Source organism: Anas acuta, chromosome 1 (assembly GCF_963932015.1).
Source record: "Anas acuta chromosome 1, bAnaAcu1.1, whole genome shotgun sequence".
NCBI classification, from domain to species: domain Eukaryota; kingdom Metazoa; phylum Chordata; class Aves; order Anseriformes; family Anatidae; genus Anas; species Anas acuta.
Window position 1 is genome coordinate 151,256,991 of NC_088979.1, and position 19,434 is coordinate 151,276,424.

Below are 19,434 nucleotides of genomic sequence, written 5' to 3' on the forward strand. Positions count from 1 at the left end.
TCTCTGTCTCGTCAGGCGCCGCCGTGAGGGAAACAGGCCCCAAAATCTTAGTAATGATCATGAAAAATCAAGTGGGTGGGTGCTGGGGGGGATTCCCCGCCTCGAGTGCTCCGTAAAAGCACCCCCAGTTACCATCTTGCAGGTGGTAACGGGGCAGGAGGGGGGAACTAAACCCCAGTAATGCCCAACAAACCCCAGTGAACCCCAAAAACCCAACAAATGCCCCCAGATAAACAGCGAACCCCAGCCAAACCCAAAATGACACAAAATGGCAGCCAGGCTGGGGGCCCCCACGGCCCCGTGCTTGTGCTCAGCCCTCATCCTGCACCGTGAGGCGCCTGGAAAAGAGCGAGTGGCCAGCACCCATCGTGTTTTGGTGTTTTTTGGTGTTTTTAATTGCGTTGATTAATGCTGTCCATACAAACGAGCGCTTCAGGCTCCCCATCCAGCTGCCCCCAGTAAATGGGGGGCTCCCCAGGGCCTGCTCCTCGCCCCCTGTGACAGGAGGGAGCCCAGGCCCGCTGCGTGGCCCCAGACCTTGTAAAGGTCTCGCCCCGGCCCTGGCTCTTTCCTTTTTGGCCTCTCCGAGCAGAACCAGCAGCTGAGGAGCCACATCCCTGGGTATTTCCCTTATTTCGTTCCTGTTTCCAGGAAAACTCTCAGACAGAGGAGACGGCGGTCCCAGAGCAGCTGCTCGTCCCCACAAGAAAATTGTTGGGAAGCAACAAGATGTGTGGGTACAACCAGGCCTACAACCCCTGGCACACAGCATTTAAGCACAGGAGGTGTGAGAACGTTTTTATTTTATCGATATAAAATAAAATAATACCGATATCACCTGCTCCGAGCCCCCAGGCCCGTGATTTTGCAGGCTGCTGGCCTGCAGGGTTGGCATCTCCACCCAAAGGGCTCCGAGAGGTGATCAGTCACCGCTGTCGCTCCAGCACTTCTGTTTTCTCCAGCACCGCACGGATCGGAGGGGTGGCACGACAACAGATTATTAAAACACACGCACACAGCATCCCGATTAACCTTTAATCCAACCACCACACGCGTGGGAAAGGCCAAGCCGCCGAGCTGCGAGCGCCAGCCAGCCTCTGCAGCGTTGGCAGGGGAAGGACGGCACGGGCTCTGGAGCGGGTTTTCCCATCCCGCTGCACTGCAGCAGCTTCTTACTCCTCCACCTGACTGGCGAGCTGCTGCCAGAGGATTAGTGGCTGGCTGGGGGCCTGCTCCAGTGCCATCGGGCACATCCAGCCCTGCCGACCACGCTCTGCTAAGGCCTGAGCTGCGACCGACTCAGGAACCCCCCTGCCCTCTCCGCTCCCCACACCCTGCGACTGGCGTTTTGCTTTTCCAGTCCTGAGCCACCGAAGGCCAGCTGTCCCGGGTCACCTCTGTACAGCTCGAACTCCCCCAGTGGTTAAAAATTAATACAAACCTAACCTCCTCGAATCGAAGGCATGAGTAATGCCGGGAACAGCCTTCTGCAGGCTCCATTCTTCATCAGCCCTCTCTTTACTGATCGTTCTCACGCACGCACACGCATTTTTCCGTTCTTTTTTCCAACCGCACTGCGTGCTTATACCAACAGGAGGGACGGGGGGGGAAATCATTCAGCTGGAGAATTAAAGGAAGGGGAGGTAAATGACCACACAAACAGGCCATTAAGTAAATGTCAGTTCTCATATTTAATATTTTAATAATTTTGTTTGCAACATTTACCACATAAATCATCTAAATAAATAGATGCTGTACAGTCTCTTATCCGTATCAGTACAAAAATAAAACCACACTTTTGTGTCAAATTATACGTGAGCCTGCCCTCCCTTCGCCCTCGCAACCTCCGTTTACAGCACGTACGCGCTCAGAAAAGGCATTATACTCCGATGGGTTTGTCTGGAATCGGTTTTACTCCCTACTTCTCCCCCCTCCCGGCCCCCCCCAAATACATTCAATTAGTCTGTACAAAAGCTAGAAGCTCGTTCTGTGCAAAAGGAAGCTTTTCTGTGTGCAAAGACTCAGATACTCTAGCGTGCTGACAGGAACGACGGCAACAACCGAAGAGACACGAAGAAAAAACGGGGAGCCTCCCTCCTTCCTGCCTGACCCCCCCAGCAGCAGGGAAGCATACCGAGTGAGATGAGTCAGGGCGCAGAAGAGTCCAAATGGTGGAGAGAAGCCGAGGGGAAAGGTTGGAGCTGGAGCCCCCCTGGGAGAGCTGGGGGTCCTCCAAGCGTAGAGCTGACTAGGCAAGGGAACAGTCTCTCAGCCTGCTCGAAAGGTTCTTGAGATATGCAGAATGAAAGCTTTGTTTGAATCATTTTAGTCATTTTGTCGCCGTTTTGTTGGAGATAAGGTGAGGAAAGAGCCTCCGGAATAATCTGAAGACAGCTTCTGGCTCACCCTCACCTTCCTCTCCCCGCATCAAGGGCGGGAACCTCCCCAGTCCCCAACCAGGCTAATAAGGTGCAATTCTTCAGACAGAAAACTTCACGCGGATGTCCCCAGAGCTGGAAGAAGCGGCCGTAGTTCTAGACTAGGCCCGCTGAAACTGAACTGCATTTTTTTCTCCCCGATCCTCAGGGAAAGGAGGCGGCAGGGAAGAAGCCAACAGGCACCCTGAAGGTGAGTCGGGGACCCTGCACGTCTCCTCTCCCCCCTCGGGGAGCCCTCCTTCGCTCAGCATGGCTGGAGCAAACTCTTCTCCCTCAGCCATGGGAGGGAAGCGAAGGGTTGGGTGGCAGCTCTGGAAAAAAACGCTAAGGAACAGCGAGCATCCTGAAACAGATACATCTTTTGCTTTTTCAAACGCCACTTTTAGGCAGACGATAAGGAGTGCTTTGCACTCCTAGTGCTTTGCATTTCCAAAGTGCTTCAAAACATACTTCAGACTTAAAAGCAAAAATAAAAAAAATTTAAAAAAAAGCTGCTTAACATTTTGACAGATTTGCAAAGAGCTCCTTTGTGCTGACACTACATTTTCTGGTTAAAAATAAAGTAATAATACAAAAAAGGCTCTCCTCCTCCTCCTCCTCCTCCTCCCAAATCCCCCTCCTAGTCAAAACTCGGCTACCCCAGTAGCGAGATGAGCTGCTGGAGGTTCTCAACAGCCTCGTGAGCTCTCTCCAACACCTGACTGGCACTCTCAGCCAGCACCCACAGCACGTTTCAGACGAGAACCCCTGCAGTCTTTGCAGGGTGGCCCACGGCAGACAGCAACAATCTCAGCAGAGAAGAACCTACCCACGCCGTCTCGGTAGCGATCCGTCTCTCCCCGAAGAGCCATCACCAACTCCCACTGAGCTGCGTTCCCCCCGCCTACCTGGGGATCATCCCCGATAAGCCACGGCACTGAAAGCAAGGGTGCAAGGGAAGAGGGCTGGAGGAGAAAGAAAAGGTCATCCCTTCAGGAAGTACTTGTTACAGGAAAGGATTTGAAGGGTCTGAATTGAACCTGAAGTGATTGCTTCTTTCCCTCTGGCAGTTTCAGAGGTGTTTCTATCCTAAGAAGCTATTTGGGTGGAATCTGGTGGCTCAACACCATCATCCATCCGCTGATGCAAGGGATCACAGGTGCTGGAGCAGAAGAGGCAGCTGAACATGGCCTGATTCTATCCCCCAGTTGTCTCTTCCCCATCCCCATCATGGGATTTTCCTCCTCTTTGTAGGGACTGAGGCAAACCCGCAGCCAAGCGAGCAGCACGTGGAGCCTGTAGGGAACAGGCTGCTTTAATTTAGCTGCTCGTAACTGAACTGGGCTTCAATGCATGGCAGTTAACACCAACATGATCAATTACCAAAAATAAATAAATAAAATCAGGTTTATCACCTCAGCATTTGCTTTTAATCAGGGGGTTTTGGCCTCTGAGGCCCTAGATGGGCCTTGAGTTTCACTGCAAGTTCTCTGCTCGTGCAGCACACCGCTAATTGCTCACCCCGAGGCCTGCCCTCAGCAGCCGAGCAAGAGCAACTCTGAGGCACCTCCTTCCTTCCCTTCCCCCAGACATGCAGCTGCCCCCGCTATTTTCCTACGGAGCCCAACAGCCCTCTTCTTCCCAGGCTGCAGGGAAGCAAGGGAGGAGCAGAAGAGGGGTAGAAAAGGAGGTTTCTCCCCAAAAAAACGTTTTCCCTACTTCAGAAAACACAAACTTAAAGCCTGAGAGGAGAGGAAAGGGTGGAGAGGCAATGGCAGATCGAGCTTTGCTCAAATACATGGATGTGGCTAACAGCACTCGCTGCTGTCTTCCGCACCCCAGCCTCTGTTGTGGCTACCACTGAGGGTCCTGCATGAGCTACCCTGCCTATTTTTTGTCCTGTGCAAGGCCTCCCGTCTCTATTCCAGTAAAACCATCAAAGCACACTAGCTGGCGTACAGCAGGAAGCAGTACTGGTGCCGCTGGCCCCCTGCGAGGTGAACAAACATTTTTACACATTCAGTCAAAAAGAAACACCAGGAGAACAATTCTGGACAGTTTCACAACGCTAACAACAACCAAAATAAAAAAAGCCATTCATTTCTCAACAAGCTTCTTTCTGTTTCGGAGCCTCTGACACAAGCAAGGGTCAAGCCACTAACAAATTTAGGCTTTCTTTGGAAAACAGAATGGCACCTGGGTGTCCTCACAACGGTATCCTGGCTGTGCTTGAAAAAGAAGAAAATAAAACAAACACCTTGGTCTGACTTCACAAGCAAGAGGGCCCCCAAGCAAAGGCAGGACAATAAGGAGCGTGCAGGAGCTACGAGGCTACTTAATGCCACTATTTACGTGCTGCAACTCGCTGTTCCAAGGCATCACTTACATATCCAAGCAGTAACATCTAGTTTATAACCTGCCAGGCACACAGGCAGTCCTTTCCAATTATTATGTTTTTCAACTAGTGTTAACAATGAAGGTTTTCCAGTCTCAAGAAGCCCCTCGGTCCTGTCATATCATACACAATGACTCTATTGTGAGAAGATTTATGAAAAACTTGTCTCCTAAACACGGCTGGTAAATTCCTACATGGAACAGATCTTGGAGAAGTTTGGTTCCTCGAGCACATCTCAGTAATTTTCACTGGCTGAAGTTTGTTTTCCTTGTTTATAGCCATGGAGCCAAATGAGGTATGGGAGAGTTAGCCCATTTCTATTCTCAGCTTGTGCTTCAAATAGAATTATTAAACTCTGCTTCAGCTGGATGCTATTCTGGCTCTCCTAATCAAACGGAATGCTTAACGAAATTCTGAGCACAGCATCTGATTTCCCTGATATGTTAGCTCGAGAGGTCCCAATTCAATTTTCAGTTTTGGCTGAACTCACAAATGGACGGGACTGGGGAAAAGAGACAAGTAAACCCAGAGAGCCTCTCCTGCCACCAACAGTAAAGAATCCCCATGCATTTCTACACCTGCAGAAGTGGAGTAAAGCTAATTTTGAAGTCCCTGAAGACCAGCTCCACCAAGGAAGTCTACAATGACATGTCACCAGACAGCATGGAAGAGAGCCACATCTTAAGCAGAGAAAAACCTTCTCAAAAGGTCTTTAAGATAAGCAAGAATTCATGAATGTCAAAAAAAAAAAAAAAAAAAGCCAAGAAAAAAAACCCACCCCACAGCAACTGCTTAGTTTCCTGCCACAAACTCCTCCTCACACACACACACCAAACCCACGCACATGCAGCTTGTTGGATCTTAACCTGCCACGAGTTAACTCCTAAGTGACCCGTAGAGAAGGCAGCAGGGTAGCCAGGTATCTCGCTTGACGCTTCATGTAGCAAGGTGATTAGTCACCAGAAGAACACAAGCTGGCCCGATCCAAAAAAAATGATTAAGAGATGAAGCTGTGGGTGTATCATCTTTGGGGAAAAAAAAACCACCACAGGTTTTTGAAAACTCCACTGCAAGAGGAAGAAAAGATGTTTAAAGAGAAATGCCAAAACAAAACAATGAGAAGTCTCAGCTGGTGAGTGGAAAAAAAAAAAAGCAGAAGACGGAAATCCAGTTTACTAGGACAAGCTCTTTCCTGCCACAGGATTGGTGCTGCTTCCAATGTCAGCAAAAAACAGCCAAAACCTGTTTACCTTGGTAAATAGGAAGCTTTTTGGTGCATTTGTACACTGCGATGAAGACAGGAGAAAGGTGGCAGTAGCTGCATTAAAGAAAACAGATCCAACAAATGCCAGGAAAATGTAACAGGATGAGCTGGGGTTCACGACTTTCCAAAAACGAGCTAAACATTACGCTTCTGCAACCGCCTGACCTGCTGCAACCCTGGTGAGTGGACTCAGCCATGGAGAAAGACCACAGGTCACAGCAGAAAGAGATGCAGGTAGGTATTCAGCACGTTTGGCAGGTGTCGGGAAGACGTGTGTGCGTGTGTAGGGGGTGACAGAGAGAGAGACTGCGCGACCCCACGCGCTGCGGGAGAGCGATCCTGTTTATATGATGCAACTCCAGACTCGGAAGCCTTGCTCCAGACACCCACTTTCAACAAACATCCTGGGCCTGCGTGCTTACCTCATCCGTTCTGCCCTTGCTAGCTATTCTAAGCTTCTTGCCCACTCGCTCTTCCTCCCACCACGTAACTCTGCCCCCCTTCCACTTCTCGCCCTCTCTGATTTCTCCGTAATTCAACTTTCGTGTCACTTCTTTGGGAGACAAGAGATTAGTCCGGAAATTCAGCATCTTCCCAGCAGTCCTGAAACTGCTGTGACACAGTAAGAGACAGGCCTGTTCGAACAGCTTTGAGATGGAAGGGGAAATCCTAACTCTACGCTGCCCTGTCACATCCTACCTGCCATAAAGCCTGCTTTTAATACAAGCTTTTGGGGCAGCCCAAGCACTTTGCAAAAACCAGGTGTTTGGATGACCAGAAGTCCCAGAGCTCCCAAATTCTGCAGGCTAGCAGCCAAAGCCTTGCAAAGCAACTACTGCATGCTGCGGAGTTCCACAGGTGTCTTCACCTCAGAGCTCATAGCAGAGCTTCCTATAAATACAGCATTGTGTGGAGTGGGGAAAGGGGAAAAAAAAAGATTGAAGGACAGTAATCGTGACAGCCGATATTACTCTGCAGCACTCTCTCTGGCAGTTCCCACCTCAGACTCTAGGTTACTTTTCTTGCTTTCCATAGGAAAAGGTCTATAAACTGTTAAGTTAGTTAAATAAAACTTGATTTTTCGAAATGGAAGAGAATATGCACGTGCGAGAACAGACGTTCAAACTACCAACTCAACAGACAGCAATTCTTCCAAAACCTCAAAGTGTCACGGGCAGTCCAGCACAAGGCATTTTGAAGTGCAAGATCAGGCGGGGTCTATTGAAATGCAGACCACTTTCCTTGGCAAAGAGTTTTCAGCCTTCCAAGGGGAAGTTCCCATCAGTAAAGTAGTACAGGATCACAGATACTGTGAGGAGGCTGGAGTCACGGCAGATTATTACTCCGACAGCACAACCCAAGAATTCTCATTGCTAAGAATTAAGATTTTTTTCCCCCTCTTCAACTCCAATGCATGCCTTCCCCACATGTTGTTTACCTTGGATCTCCCAATGGCATCCAAGAACAGAATTTGCTGCTAATCAAGGTCCGTTTCTAGCTCAATTCTGTCCAATTCCTGTGTCCTGGGCCTGTGCCAAGATCTTGAATATCTTTGCAGTGCCAGGCAATGCTTCAGTTGTCCTGGTAGCCCCTCCTCTCAGGGAGCAGGAGTCAGTTTTCAAACAACTACTACCACGGACTCAGGGCAGCATTTGTCATTAATACAGAATTTGGCAAAGGATAAGAACACCCCACTTTCCGTAACGCATTTCTCACACAGCACAGACGAGCCTGGAAATCTTGTTTAGCGTAGACAGAGCGGTATGTCTTGCCTGTGCTGGGTTTCTGAGCTTTAATGAGGGCAAATCGAATTTAGGGAGCCAATCTAGATTTCAGGGATGCATTTCAGGCTTTCCTGCACGACCAACAAACAAACGGAGAAACCTCTGCCGTCTGGATGGACCTGTGCTGCACAGACTTACTTACCACAGGCAGGCAAACACAGTTCTGAAGTCCTGACAGCAGGCCACAGGGAAAACAGCACTGGAGAGAAAGTCTGAACAGGCTGGAGTTATCTACACAGGTAGGATCCATCGCCTCTCGCTGCTGGATGAAGAGAGGGAGGAGGAAGGTGGGAAGAGCACTGCACAGAGAAATATCTTTATCCAGGGGATATCAATTGCAGAACAAGGCGGCAGGCTGGAGATCCAGCTCTCTTTCCACCTCCACATGCCCTCTCCCCACAAACGCAGCTGCCGCCACTTAGCAGGATAAAAGGGGAATTGTTCAGCTCGCTGCTTTCACATCTAGGAGGGGAGTCTTTGCCAGGGAAAGGGCTGTCAGCTTTTCGGATGGACAAAGCGATGACAAACACACACCCCCTATGCTGCAACACCAACCCCCCCCCCCCTTTTTTTTTGCGTATCTGAAAGGGGAAAAAGGAGGAAAAAGAAAAGGTCTCTGTAAACATTTTAAGGAGACATTTTGGATTTTTTTTCCTTAAGGGATAAAGTAACCCCTCCCTAGCCCCACCCTAAAAGCACTGGATTTGGGGAGCAGTGAAAACAGAGATTCAGAACTGCGCACTCCGGTCTCGGAAGAAGCCCTCGGCCACTTGTGCTTCTCTGAAAGTGACGGTGATGGAGTTGGCCGTGATGTCTGTCACTGTCACTTCGCTGGGGGGCACAGTGGGGATCCACGGGAGACTGCCATCCACATCTGCTGCAAAAGGAGAGGCGGATAAGAGCACGTTAGCGAGAGGGAGAGAGGGCGGGGTGAAGGAAAGGGAAGGATGGAAAAGGGGCCTCCTTCCTGACAAATGGTGGTGAAAGCAGCCTGCACTGAGTCTGCACACACAAGGCAAGAAAGGGCATGGGCAAGCCCTCCCCTCAGAAGCTATGGGAAAGCAGGAGATCGCTGCGGGTTATAATGGGGAAAGCAAACGGCAGCAGGGGTGTCGAGACACACACCAGCATCAAATCAGAAAAGACACAAGGCACCAAGACCCGTTACCACCACCCAGCGCATCCCAGCAGCCCCAATCCCCTGCCATCTTGTGGGTAACAGCTCCTCAGTTGCTCCTGGCAGTAAAAGCCACCCAGATGTGAGCTCACCTGCCTGCAAATGCCCTGCCCTGCCGAAAAGTCAGAAATCACAAGCTCCTAGACATGCTCCACTCTTCCGACCCTCCCATGGGAGTCAAAGGGATGTAAAACCGAGGGCTTCCTTGTACTGCACCCTTAATGCAGCCTGGGTGCAATTCTCTCCGAAACCAATCAATATTGCTTCACAGAGAAGCTGCTCTCCCTTTCGCACAACCGTCCTTTGCTCCCCGATAGCTCCTTACAAGAAACCCAAACTTTCCTGCACTTTCACACTGTAAGAATAATGAACTGTCCCCCTCCCACTCAAAACCTCATTTTTAGGCCCTAAAGATAAACACAAAAACATAGAGAGTATGGAAAACATACCCTCTCTCTGCCACCCTACCTGTACTATACTCTGCTGTCCCAGCCTAGGCAAAGAACATGGGAAAAATATCCCCAGGAGGGTATTTCCTGGCTTCTGTCTCAAATATTTGGGGTGTCTACTTTCACCTCAGGAAGAGTTCAATCCACCCTGGCGCTAGGTGGAATTCCACACATGCCATGTGTTGGTGGAGAACTGTTTCACATATCTCTAGTGCTGTCCACCCTTCAGATCCCCATGTGCTTTAAAGACCAGCACTTCTGGGGGAGAGGAGCCCCCAACGTTTGGCCGCTGCCAGGACGTGACTCCGAGTTCCTCTGTGCCTGCCCCATTGCTGCCTCTCTGGATTTCAGTCGCCGTTTGAGTCCCTCTCAGAAAGAAGAGGGGATGGTGCTGATTCCCAGAACACAGCCCTCTCCCAAAATCCTTCCTCATCTCACAACTGCTCCTAGCAAGGAGTAGCAGGATTCCCTCAGCTACTACGAGCAGCACAAGCCCTTGTTTTCCACTCCTCGGGAAGGCTCACGCCTTCAGAAGCTCTAATAATGCACGGATAGAGTTTCCCTGGTAACTCGGAGCAACACGCACATCCCACAGCTCTCCTGCACAAGATGCTGGTATCCCTCCCTCCCCAAAATGCCAAATGCGCTTGGACATCTCCCATGCCTACACTCCCGCTGCCTACTCGGAGGGATCAGGCAGGAGTTACCATCCTCGCTTCATCTCTCTCACCCCCCTCGCTCATAGCTCTGCAGCAACAGACTTCAGAGAGGATGCGGGGCGTGGGGAGGAAGGGGAAGGAGGGGGCAGAAGGAATGCGCTGCGGGTTCCTAAGGGCATTCCTGTTTGCTCTCAGAGCAGCACTAGGAGAGGAGCGCTGGTGTCCTTGCTTGCCCAAGCCAGCCAGCAGGCAAAACCCGTGCTGGTGCGTGGACAGAGGTGGAGCTCGTCACTGTCACACCTTTGTGTCACCTCTGCTGGGGGGAAACTGGAAGACTGCAGTAAGTTCCAGCAACTTCTGCCTGTTTGCTCGCACTGGGAGGGGCACTGCCCGCTTAAGACTACAGGCGCACACTAAAGCAGATCAATCATTGAGTGTTGCAGTTGGAAGGGACCCACAAGGATCACCGAGCCCAACTCCTGGCTCCACACAGGACCACCCAAACCTCAGGCCATGTGTCTGAGGGTGTTGTCCAAACACTTCTGGAACTCCATCAGGCTCGGTGCCCTGAGCACTGCCCTGGGGAGCCCGTTCCAGCACCTGACCAGCCCCTCGGTGAAGAACCTTTCCCTAATGCCCTCCCTTGTCACCTCTTCGTGCCGTTCCCTAGGGCCCTGTCACTGTTCACGACAGGACAGTAGATTAAGATAAATCAGCAGACGAAGATGTACATCCAAACAGGAAGGGATTTGCAGGCAGGAGGGCCACAATATGAACCAACGAGAGCTGCTCTGAGGACCTGACCTAAACCGCAATCCCAGGATGGGGCAAATAAGGGGGAAACACGTAGAGCATCCTTCTCGTGCCCCAGAACTTCCCAGTGAAGGGGCGTCTGGCCTTACCTTCTTTGCTGGTGTTCTGCACGGCCTCCCAGTCCTCGGGGCTTTGCCTGGCCTCCAGGCCCACCGCATCGTTCAGGAAGAACTCACACCTGCAGTTCCGGCTCTCCAGGCTCGTCATGCGGGGGAACTTCTTCCTTGACAGTCGCAGGTACTTCTGGTTTTTGCGTTGCTTCCGGAGAGAGAAGGGCAGGACTGTTCCCCCAGTCTTCTCTGAGAACTCTGCCTGCCCTGTCTTGGCCCCTGGCAGGCTACTGTCTCCTCCTCCAAACCTCCGTGCAAGAGAGAAACAGAGCTTCTCCTTTCCCTTGTGGGCACTCCTCAAGTCCATGCCATACAGCCGCTGCCAAGACATCAACACAGCAAGGGGCAGAATGGGAATCTGATAACAGCCAGGGCTCTCACCTGGGAGCCGGGAATCTATCCTCAGTTCAGCCCCTGAGCATCTAGGTGACCTAGGAGAAGTCGTTCTGCTCCTACCACACTGTTTCTCTCACTTCTTCACCTGCCATCTGAGCTCTCTCTCACGTGCAGCCTGATACTGGCTGCTTTGCGGGGCACCAAAGCGTGCTGGACCTCCACTTCCAAGCAGCTACTGCCTTGCACATGTTGGAAGCTCCAGGCCCAGGGTGAAGGTAAAGACCATGCAAACCAGGTAACTATTTGCAACCACCCAAGTCCAAAATCTAGAAGATCCTAGTTCAGAAAGCAAGAGCTGGTTTTCTTCCTTTGTTTTGTTTATTTTTTTCCCCTTCTTCTCTGCCTGGCTAGCCGCTGTTCGGCTATCAGGTTAAAGGAACCTGCCTACCTACTGATTCAGCTGGCTACCTCCAATTTTGTCCACGCAAAAACCAACGGGCAGTTTCCACTTTCCCGCGGGCAGGGCAGCAGCGCAGCAGCTAACCAGTCACAACTATACGGTAGAAGAGCAAGAGGCTACCTGCAGCAGGAGGCGCTTGGGTTTGGGGCCTCTTTTTCTGTACCCTGAAGCGCGGTCTCTCTCTTCCCTGTGAAGGAGGAACACAAATCAAGCCAAGCACCAGACACCACAGCACAAAGCCTACTCAAGACCTCCACCTTTTGCAGCAGAGCTCCCTCGCTTGCTCCATCAAAACCCAATTAGGAGCAGCGCAGGCTTGGAAAGCACCCCAGAATTTCTTCGTGTAGGAGTGAAATTCTTGCAACAAGGGGATTTTTCTCTGACTTTGCTGATCAGGGATGGGTTAGGGAAACTTATCACCTCACATCACTCCGGTCCAGCCCTGGGCCTGATTAAAACTTGAAACTGACTGTGTTTTGGCTCAATGCTGCTTGTGTTTGGCCTTATTTCCCAAACAGTGCCAGCCCTGCCTTATCTGCCTCAGCCACAACTGAGGTACAGAGATGGAGCAGGGCTCATCCCTACACATCTCATCTTTGATTGAAGCGGGGTACTTTATGCACACTACAAAATAAAGACAGTATTTCCTTTTCCTGCATCCAGGGAGAGAAAAGAACATGCGCCCTTACTTTTCTTCATAAGCCACTACCAGGCGAGGGTCCAAGATATGATCCTCTGGCTCCCATGTGCTGTATCTGAAGAAAAACATAAGGAATATAAAGTAAACAACGTTTTAATGAAACATTCTCTCTGCAGGGCTGCTCCCAGCATGCTGAGGCCCTGGATACTGTCTTCACAAGGGTCAGCGGGGCCTGCCACAACATTGCTAGAGCTCTGAGGAATCCCAGCCATTCCCCCCAAAAAACTTCCTGCCAGACACCACCTCCTCTTCCCAAAAACAGGCAGGGCCAAGCATCAGGCAGCAATTTGTCGAACAGGGAAGGCTTTCTTCCCCTGGGCTCCCTCCACAGTTTGCAAAGCCTCTGCAGAGGCACAAGCTGTTTTGAAGACAACGCCTAACCAGGTCACATTTGCAGCACTCCCACAAGTCCAGTAAATCCATGGGATGCGATGAGATCTGACACAGCTTTCTGAAAAATAGGTCTCTCTTAATTGAGAGTGCTCGAAGATTAAAAGTACGCTTTCTCACCTGCATTATTAATTACCTCTAATCACCGGAGCCTAAAGTATTTATTTAAGAAGAGTTCAATTTTTCTCCACTGTTGCCATTCAGCTAAACATGTTTAGGCTTGGGCCCCGAGGCAAGTTGATGGCGCCTTTCCAACTCTTCCTCGGCTCCCCCTGCAGGTTATTTCGCTCTAGCAGAGGCCATCGGTGTTTCAGTACCAGAGCAGGAGGAACACACCTGCATCGTGGTTAGGGCTACTGAAACTACTCAAAATAAGCTGGATGCTCTGAAAGTAGCTTGTGAGCAGCGTCACTCACTGCCCCGTCTCCCCCTGGGATTGCCAGAGAGCTGTGATGCTCGAGAAGGTTATGAACCCACACAGCAGGCCACACCAAAACCCATCCCCAAGGGGCACAGCTGCTCTTGATACCAGGAGAAGCAGCCAAAAATTCCCCTTGTAAAAGGTTTCTGGAGGGTGGAAGGGTCACAAGGCAGGCCTTGCTGTGGGTTTATTCTAAGAAATTGTCCAGAAAAGATGGATGGCATGTGTCTATTTTGCAAACTCAACAGCAAGAAAGCAAGGCTGAAACCCCAAATGCCGCCGGCCATTTGGTTTCCTGGAATGTGAGGCCCCAGGCCTGGAGACAGAGCTCCTCCGGCCCCCGTGAGGAGGGCCAGACAGGAGATGTGGGTGGGTGGCAAGAGTATCCGTGCCTTTCAACCGGGGGAAAGCATTTTCGGATGCTTCCATTTCTGGATGAAGCACAGACTGCACACGAGGGCAGGTGGTGCATGCATTTATGTATGCAGGGGAGGTGGTTTGGGAATGTTTTTCTGTTTTTCTTCTACCCCATGAGCAGATGAAATGGAAAAGCACTGAAACACGGGAGAGCTCCTAGAGAGTGGTCCTACCCATGAAGGTGCAGTTCTTTTACAAAAGGGAGGAACAAAAATATGAAATTCAGGTATCCCAACGTGCACTGTACATCAGAGGGTTAAGAACAGACGTCTTCATAACCATCTGATCCCTCCCTCCCCTGCCCAAGCCTCCTGCAGCAACCTGACTGTGAGCTGTCAAAGCCAAGATGCTGTTTGAACAGAGGAAGGCTTCCTCCCAGCTGCAGGGATTCTGGCACTCGTTGTACAAATTTAGGAAAAATAATAACACTGGGGGGGAAAGGGGGGAGGCCATCAGATTACTTTTCACGGGCAGGAGAAGAAAGAGGATTTGCTTTAAAAAAAAAAAAAAAGAAAAAATGAATAATCCACAGTGGGTGTTGCCTTTTTCTCTGCAGCTCAGTTCCTGGCTTCACTGCAGTGGCAAAACACTGCACATAAAAAAAAAAAAAACACGGTTCAGTTTGCCACACACGCACACACACGCACAGAGCTATATATACGGGCACACACAGCCCAGGCTGCAGCAGAACTGCAGAGAGCAGGCACTCTGGAAAACATAGATCATATGATCCTCCTCCCCCTCCTTCTACTCCTCCTCTTCCCCCTCCCCTCTTAACTCCAACACAAGTTGTAAACAAGCTTGTAGCTAGAATCAGGCTGTAACTCCTCCATTACCTGACTCCTGCAGTACGAGCCAGCAATCTGAGGAGCAGGGCTCGAACGATTCTCTGTTAACTGTGAAATATCAAATAAATGGCAGAGCAGCCAACTGCAGTCCTACCCTTGCTCTCTCCTCCATGACGCCTGCAATGGGAATCATGGAGTAACCGGTGCAGAGATTACAGAGCAATGCGACAAGGCTGGGGAGGGGAATGAAACGAAAACACGACGAGGGATGAGGAAGCAGATATTGGATGGCAAAGATGCAAACAGCTTGTGGTGCTGCATGCCGTCACAGGCATATTTCTGCTTAGAAATAGGGAAGAGAGGCTGCTAGCAGGATGAAAGTGACTCGCATGCTCCAAGCATCCTGGTGTTAAGCACCTCAAGCCACTGAGTGAACAGTTAAAGATAAATAAATCAGTGCTCTTCAAAGCTGGAGCATGCGGGAAGAGGGAAGGTGTTTGGCCTTCTCACAGCATCACAGCAAGGGAGCCTTTGCACCCCCTTGCTCTCTGGGCAGAAGGCTGAGCTTTCAACTCCCAGAACAGAGCTCCTGTTTCCCCCCCGAGTTTGATCCAAGATGCAGGGCAAGGAAAGGCAGCCGCACGAATAAGGGCTGCTCTGTCGAAAGAAACACGATACCGTGCCTCAATCCACCTTCTCCTGCAAAGTCACTGGCCAAGAAGGACCTCAAAGTGTTTGTGGAAAGGAGAACGGGACAAACATCGGTATTCCAGCCAAATGGGACGGTGCCTCACAGCCTAGAAATGTTTCCCAATCTCTACCAGTGATTAAATAAGGCTTTGCTACTTAGGAGGGAGAAGTGGTCCAACAATTGAGCCACGCTACGTGGCAGCTGGTACTCAAACACACAAGGTTATGCTCCAACAGCAGAATTCATAGTCAAGAACAAAGTCACCCCCCTCCCACTCCCACCACCAGAGAGAAAAAGCTGCTTATTTGTGCGTGCCCTCCAAGGATTAGGCACGCAGAAACACATTTCAACGTCTGAAACACCGGGTACAATCTGTCAGGACAACATCCGAGCAGCCCCCCTCAGCTGCACGGATGAGCTAGCAGGAATTCCCTTCTGCTCAGCACCATCCAGTGCAACCGCACGCGTAGCGCAGCCGTCACCACGCACGCTGTGCGTGTGCACAGCTACAGAAAAAACAGAAAAGCAGACGGGGCCCTGCACAGACCGTGAGGCCGTTCTGCTAGAGCGCTGGCTGACGTCGTAATATTCTCCAGTTACCTAATCTTTTTAATCTCAAAGCTTTTTACAGATTGTGTAGGCACAGAGCAACCACGCTTCCTCAGAGGCAGCTGCATTTTGATAGAGAAGTATCTGTAAACAGTGCGCAGCAATGCTGTAAAGAGAGAGATTTATTCTTTTTCTTCTTGCAATATGGCAACCAAAGCAAAAGCAGAAAAGGCGCTCAAAACAATAAAAGGTTTCAGACAAGGAAATGAAGGCATGGCGGTAATTTTCAAGGGGCAAAGATCGCCTCCATTTGGCTACCATCAATAAAACCGAAATATTGCCCTTGTCCTTTGTGACTTGCAGAGAGGATATACAGTAGGACTGCAAGACAAGACCGTCACCTTGTTTTCTATTTTAAAAGACTGCAAATAGCTCTACAAATAAAGCGGGGTCCTCTCGGTGCTGACTCAGAAAAGCAAGCCCCGTGCCAAATCCAGAAGAATCAGGGTTCCTTGTTAAACTCACGCTGAATTTAAAAAGCCATGTATCTAGAAAGCATCTCAATGGAATATTTCAGTGGTGGCAAAAACCAACCCGAACAGACTGACACACGGTTTGTATCCCTCGGCTGCCAGTCCGGAAATAGTACAGAGTTTTGGTTTGTGGCTCTTTGTTTGTAGTTGTTGGAATGAGGCACGAGGTTACACATGAAGAACGAGATGCTCAGCTGCAGAGATACAGTGAAAGCTATAACCGAATATTAAAGAAAAAAAGGCAAGTAAAACACAACTTACTTCGGGGGCCATCCTTTCCACTTCACCAGGTATTCTACTTTACCCTGAGGGCGGAAAAAGGAAGAAGAAAACAGGTGAACTCTGCAACCAAATATGGGCTATGGTAAGAGGTGCAACCAATCAACAGGACTAAACTCCGCAACCAAAGAGCTCATTTCCCATCACTTTATTTTCAAGAGAAAGCCACTTCCTTGTTCAGCTGTGCTTGCTGCACCTCTTCCCCCAGGACACGGGCACACAGGGCTATTTAGGAGTGCCTGAACTACCATCGGATCGGGATCATACCTTTGCAGAAGCTAGCAGGCAGAAGCCCAAAAGCCAGCCGGCGAGCCAGACTGCAACCATCCCCGCGTTTACAGGGAACGCTTCAAGAAGTCAGCATGCATAAACGTGAGAGGGAGATGCATGCCAAGAGCAGGTGTCAAAGGAATTTGTTTAAGCAGGGAGGAGAAGGACAAGATTTCCGATCCTATGAAGCATCTCTTCGGCATGTTCCCTTCCAGTTGCTACACGCCTCACTGGAGCGCTGCTCCATCCATCACAGCCCCCCAGCCTCTCGACCCAAACAAACAGCAGTTCACAGCCCAACTTTAAGTTAACCGTTTATTTGTGCACTCCAAGTACAAAACCGAAAGCCAAGCAGCAGCAGCAGCACATCCAAGGGCCCTGAGGAGCACGGGCAATCAGTGCTGCCTTTAATAGGATACGGGGGGGACTTGCTAAAACACTTCCCCAAGCAGGGCAGCGGCCTTCAGGTTAGCGGGAGGATGCCAGCGCTGCAGGTGCACAAACCTTGACACGACAGCGCAGGAGTCAAAGCGAGCTGCAGCGTGGGGCTTATCTACCTATGGGGGGGTCCCTGATGGGGGAAGGCGACCCTATGGGGAACTTCGCAAAGGCGCTGCATCCCCTATAACCCCTTATAGGGGGGTGCAGCCCCCCCCCCGCCCAAAACCTATCCGGGGATGCCCATATCTCCTCACCAGCGACCCCAAACCCCCCCCCCCAAGCCCTGTCAGCACCGTGAGGGCTGCGGGAAGGGGTCGGTCCCGTGAGGGGGGGGGTGTTTTTTTTTGGGGGGGGGGGTTTCCCCGCTACCCGCCGCGCTGCCCACCTTCCGCACGCGCTTCTTGCGGATGCTCTCCACCGCGAACACCTGCTCCCCGATGGCCGACAGCTCCATGAGGGCGTGAACGGAGCGCTGTGGGGACGGGAGGGCGGCTGTGGGGACGGCCGGTGCCCGGTGAGCGGCCGTTAACGGCTCTCCCCCCTCACACACCCCCTCACACGCCCCCCTCCCCCCCCGCCCCCCCCCCCGCTTTAGAACCTGCGCAACGTTTTCCTCAGGCGCGCGCGGGGGGCGCGGCCTCGCGCTGGGCGGGAACCGCCTGAGGGGACGCTACCGCCCCCCCCCCCCCCCCCCCTCCCTTCATCGCCTCATGGCCGCCCCGCTCCCCTTCACGTCCCCGTCCCCTTTCTTCCCCCGGTTTTTCTCGCTCCGGGGAGCACCGAGGGGATGAGGGAGGCCCCCGGCTGCCGTGAGGCGGCGAGCCGCCGGCTGGCAAAGCGTTAAGAGGGCGGGCTGAGGGAGGGGAAATGGCGCCCGTCCCCCCCTCAGGCGCCCGCCTCCCCTCAGCGACTCGTCCCCCTCCGCCGGCCGGCCCTTCAGGTGCCGATGGCTCTGAGGTGTTTTTCTTCTTTTCGCTTTTGCCGTCGAAAAACAGCCTGCTCAAAGTTCACCGCCCAGCCTTGTGGTCGCTGGGCTAACCATTAAATGCGGCGGTTTGGCTTTGGAGCTGCGCGGCCGTTCAGCGTTCAAGGTTTCGTGCTGCCTTGCGAAGTAAAATGTCAAAAAGTGTCAGTCCTTCCTTCCTCATATTGCGTTTCCACATTTTAGAGGAAAAAAACCACAATTTTTACTCTGTAACTCAAAGCTAAGAGCTTCAGAAAAACGAGGGAGAAAAGATGAGAATGTTTCTCTGAGTTGCGAGGCTTTTTAATCCCTTTCCTCACACTTAAATTATTGCAGAGCTGAACTGGAAAATGGGAGAAACTGTACGTTGTCAACCTGACGTTGACCACGTTGGGATGAAAGGAAAAAAAATATCCCCCCAGCACAGCAAATAAACTTGCAAATGAATTCGTTATTGATAACCTGCTGGACCTGTTGGCAAAGGAGATTTACGTCTTATTCAATATGCTTTATAAGCTTAAGTTATTTTTTTTTTTTCTTCAAGATTAAAGAAACTTAATGAATACTGAAGGGATTCTCAGAACGAAGCAATTTGATCACAAGCTTTGATACTCTTTTAAACAGAGCTGTACAGGAAGAATCCAAGCCCCCAATACCATCAGTCTCATTTCTGTACGATTATTCCCTTCTTTCTTCCCGCTTTTCCCTTTCTTTTTCTCACACCAACTATTGACCCAATCTCAGTTTAAGCGATATTTGCTTCAGGCACCTCAGAGATCTTGAGAAATATCTCTCCTTCGCCTGGAGGTGATGCATGCTGCCCACAGGATGACAGCAGCCTGCAGCCAAGTTCCAGGCACATTCCCCCACAAGACTACAATTTGTGTCCTTGTTTTCTGGGCATGTTTCTGCGCCACTCCTTGTCCATTCAAGGAGCTTTTATTCTCACATGCAGCTATACCGACTTTGCTTAAATTTATCTGTGTAATTCAGGCAGCCACAAAGGCAATGCTCCTCTGTTTCTTCAAGTGCCTCGAGTGGCAGAACATGCTACCGTGGTTCAGTTTTACTCTTCAGAAAACGTTACTGAGCCTCTCACAACAGTCTGGGCAATTTTCTGCAGAGCT

General features: G+C 50.9%; 1 protein-coding gene across 6 annotated transcripts; it reads right to left on the reverse strand.

Moving 5' to 3' along the window:
* Positions 1 to 1,672: 1,672 nt before the first annotated feature.
* On the reverse strand, positions 1,673 to 18,251 carry CBX7 (chromobox 7). 6 transcript variants are annotated; one of them, XM_068666449.1, is made up of 8 exons: positions 17,942 to 18,251; positions 17,729 to 17,815; positions 16,615 to 16,658; positions 12,554 to 12,619; positions 11,985 to 12,051; positions 11,048 to 11,387; positions 8,603 to 8,737; positions 1,673 to 8,122 (listed from the first exon to the last, which is right to left on the reverse strand). In XM_068666449.1, exons 2-8 carry the CDS (start codon positions 17,795 to 17,797, stop codon positions 8,088 to 8,090), a joined length of 756 nt encoding a protein of 251 aa, XP_068522550.1. In that variant the 5' UTR covers positions 17,798 to 17,815; positions 17,942 to 18,251; the 3' UTR covers positions 1,673 to 8,087. The 6 variants fall into 6 exon arrangements, with proteins under 6 accessions (XP_068522550.1, XP_068522540.1, XP_068522574.1 ...); XM_068666439.1 differs by having other exon boundaries at positions 17,729 to 17,835; positions 17,942 to 18,249; XM_068666473.1 differs by lacking the exon at positions 17,942 to 18,251 and having other exon boundaries at positions 11,048 to 11,216; positions 17,729 to 17,920.
* Between the last annotated feature and the right edge of the window lie 1,183 nt (positions 18,252 to 19,434).

What these genes read in the sequence shown, in the direction of transcription:
- CBX7 (XM_068666449.1), bottom strand. Translation starts at nt 17,797, where the DNA reads ATGGAGCTGTCGGCCATCGGGGAGCAGGTGTTCGCGGTGGAGAGCATC. An exon ending in GCAAGAAGCGCGTGCGGAAG is followed by an intron (nt 16,659 to 17,728) that starts GTGGGCAGCGCG and finishes TTCCGCCCTCAG; the next exon opens with GGTAAAGTAGAATACCTGGT. An exon ending in GGGCTTCTTCCGAGACCGGA is followed by an intron (nt 8,123 to 8,602) that starts GTGCGCAGTTCT and finishes CTCTTCATCCAG; the next exon opens with CAGCGAGAGGCGATGGATCC.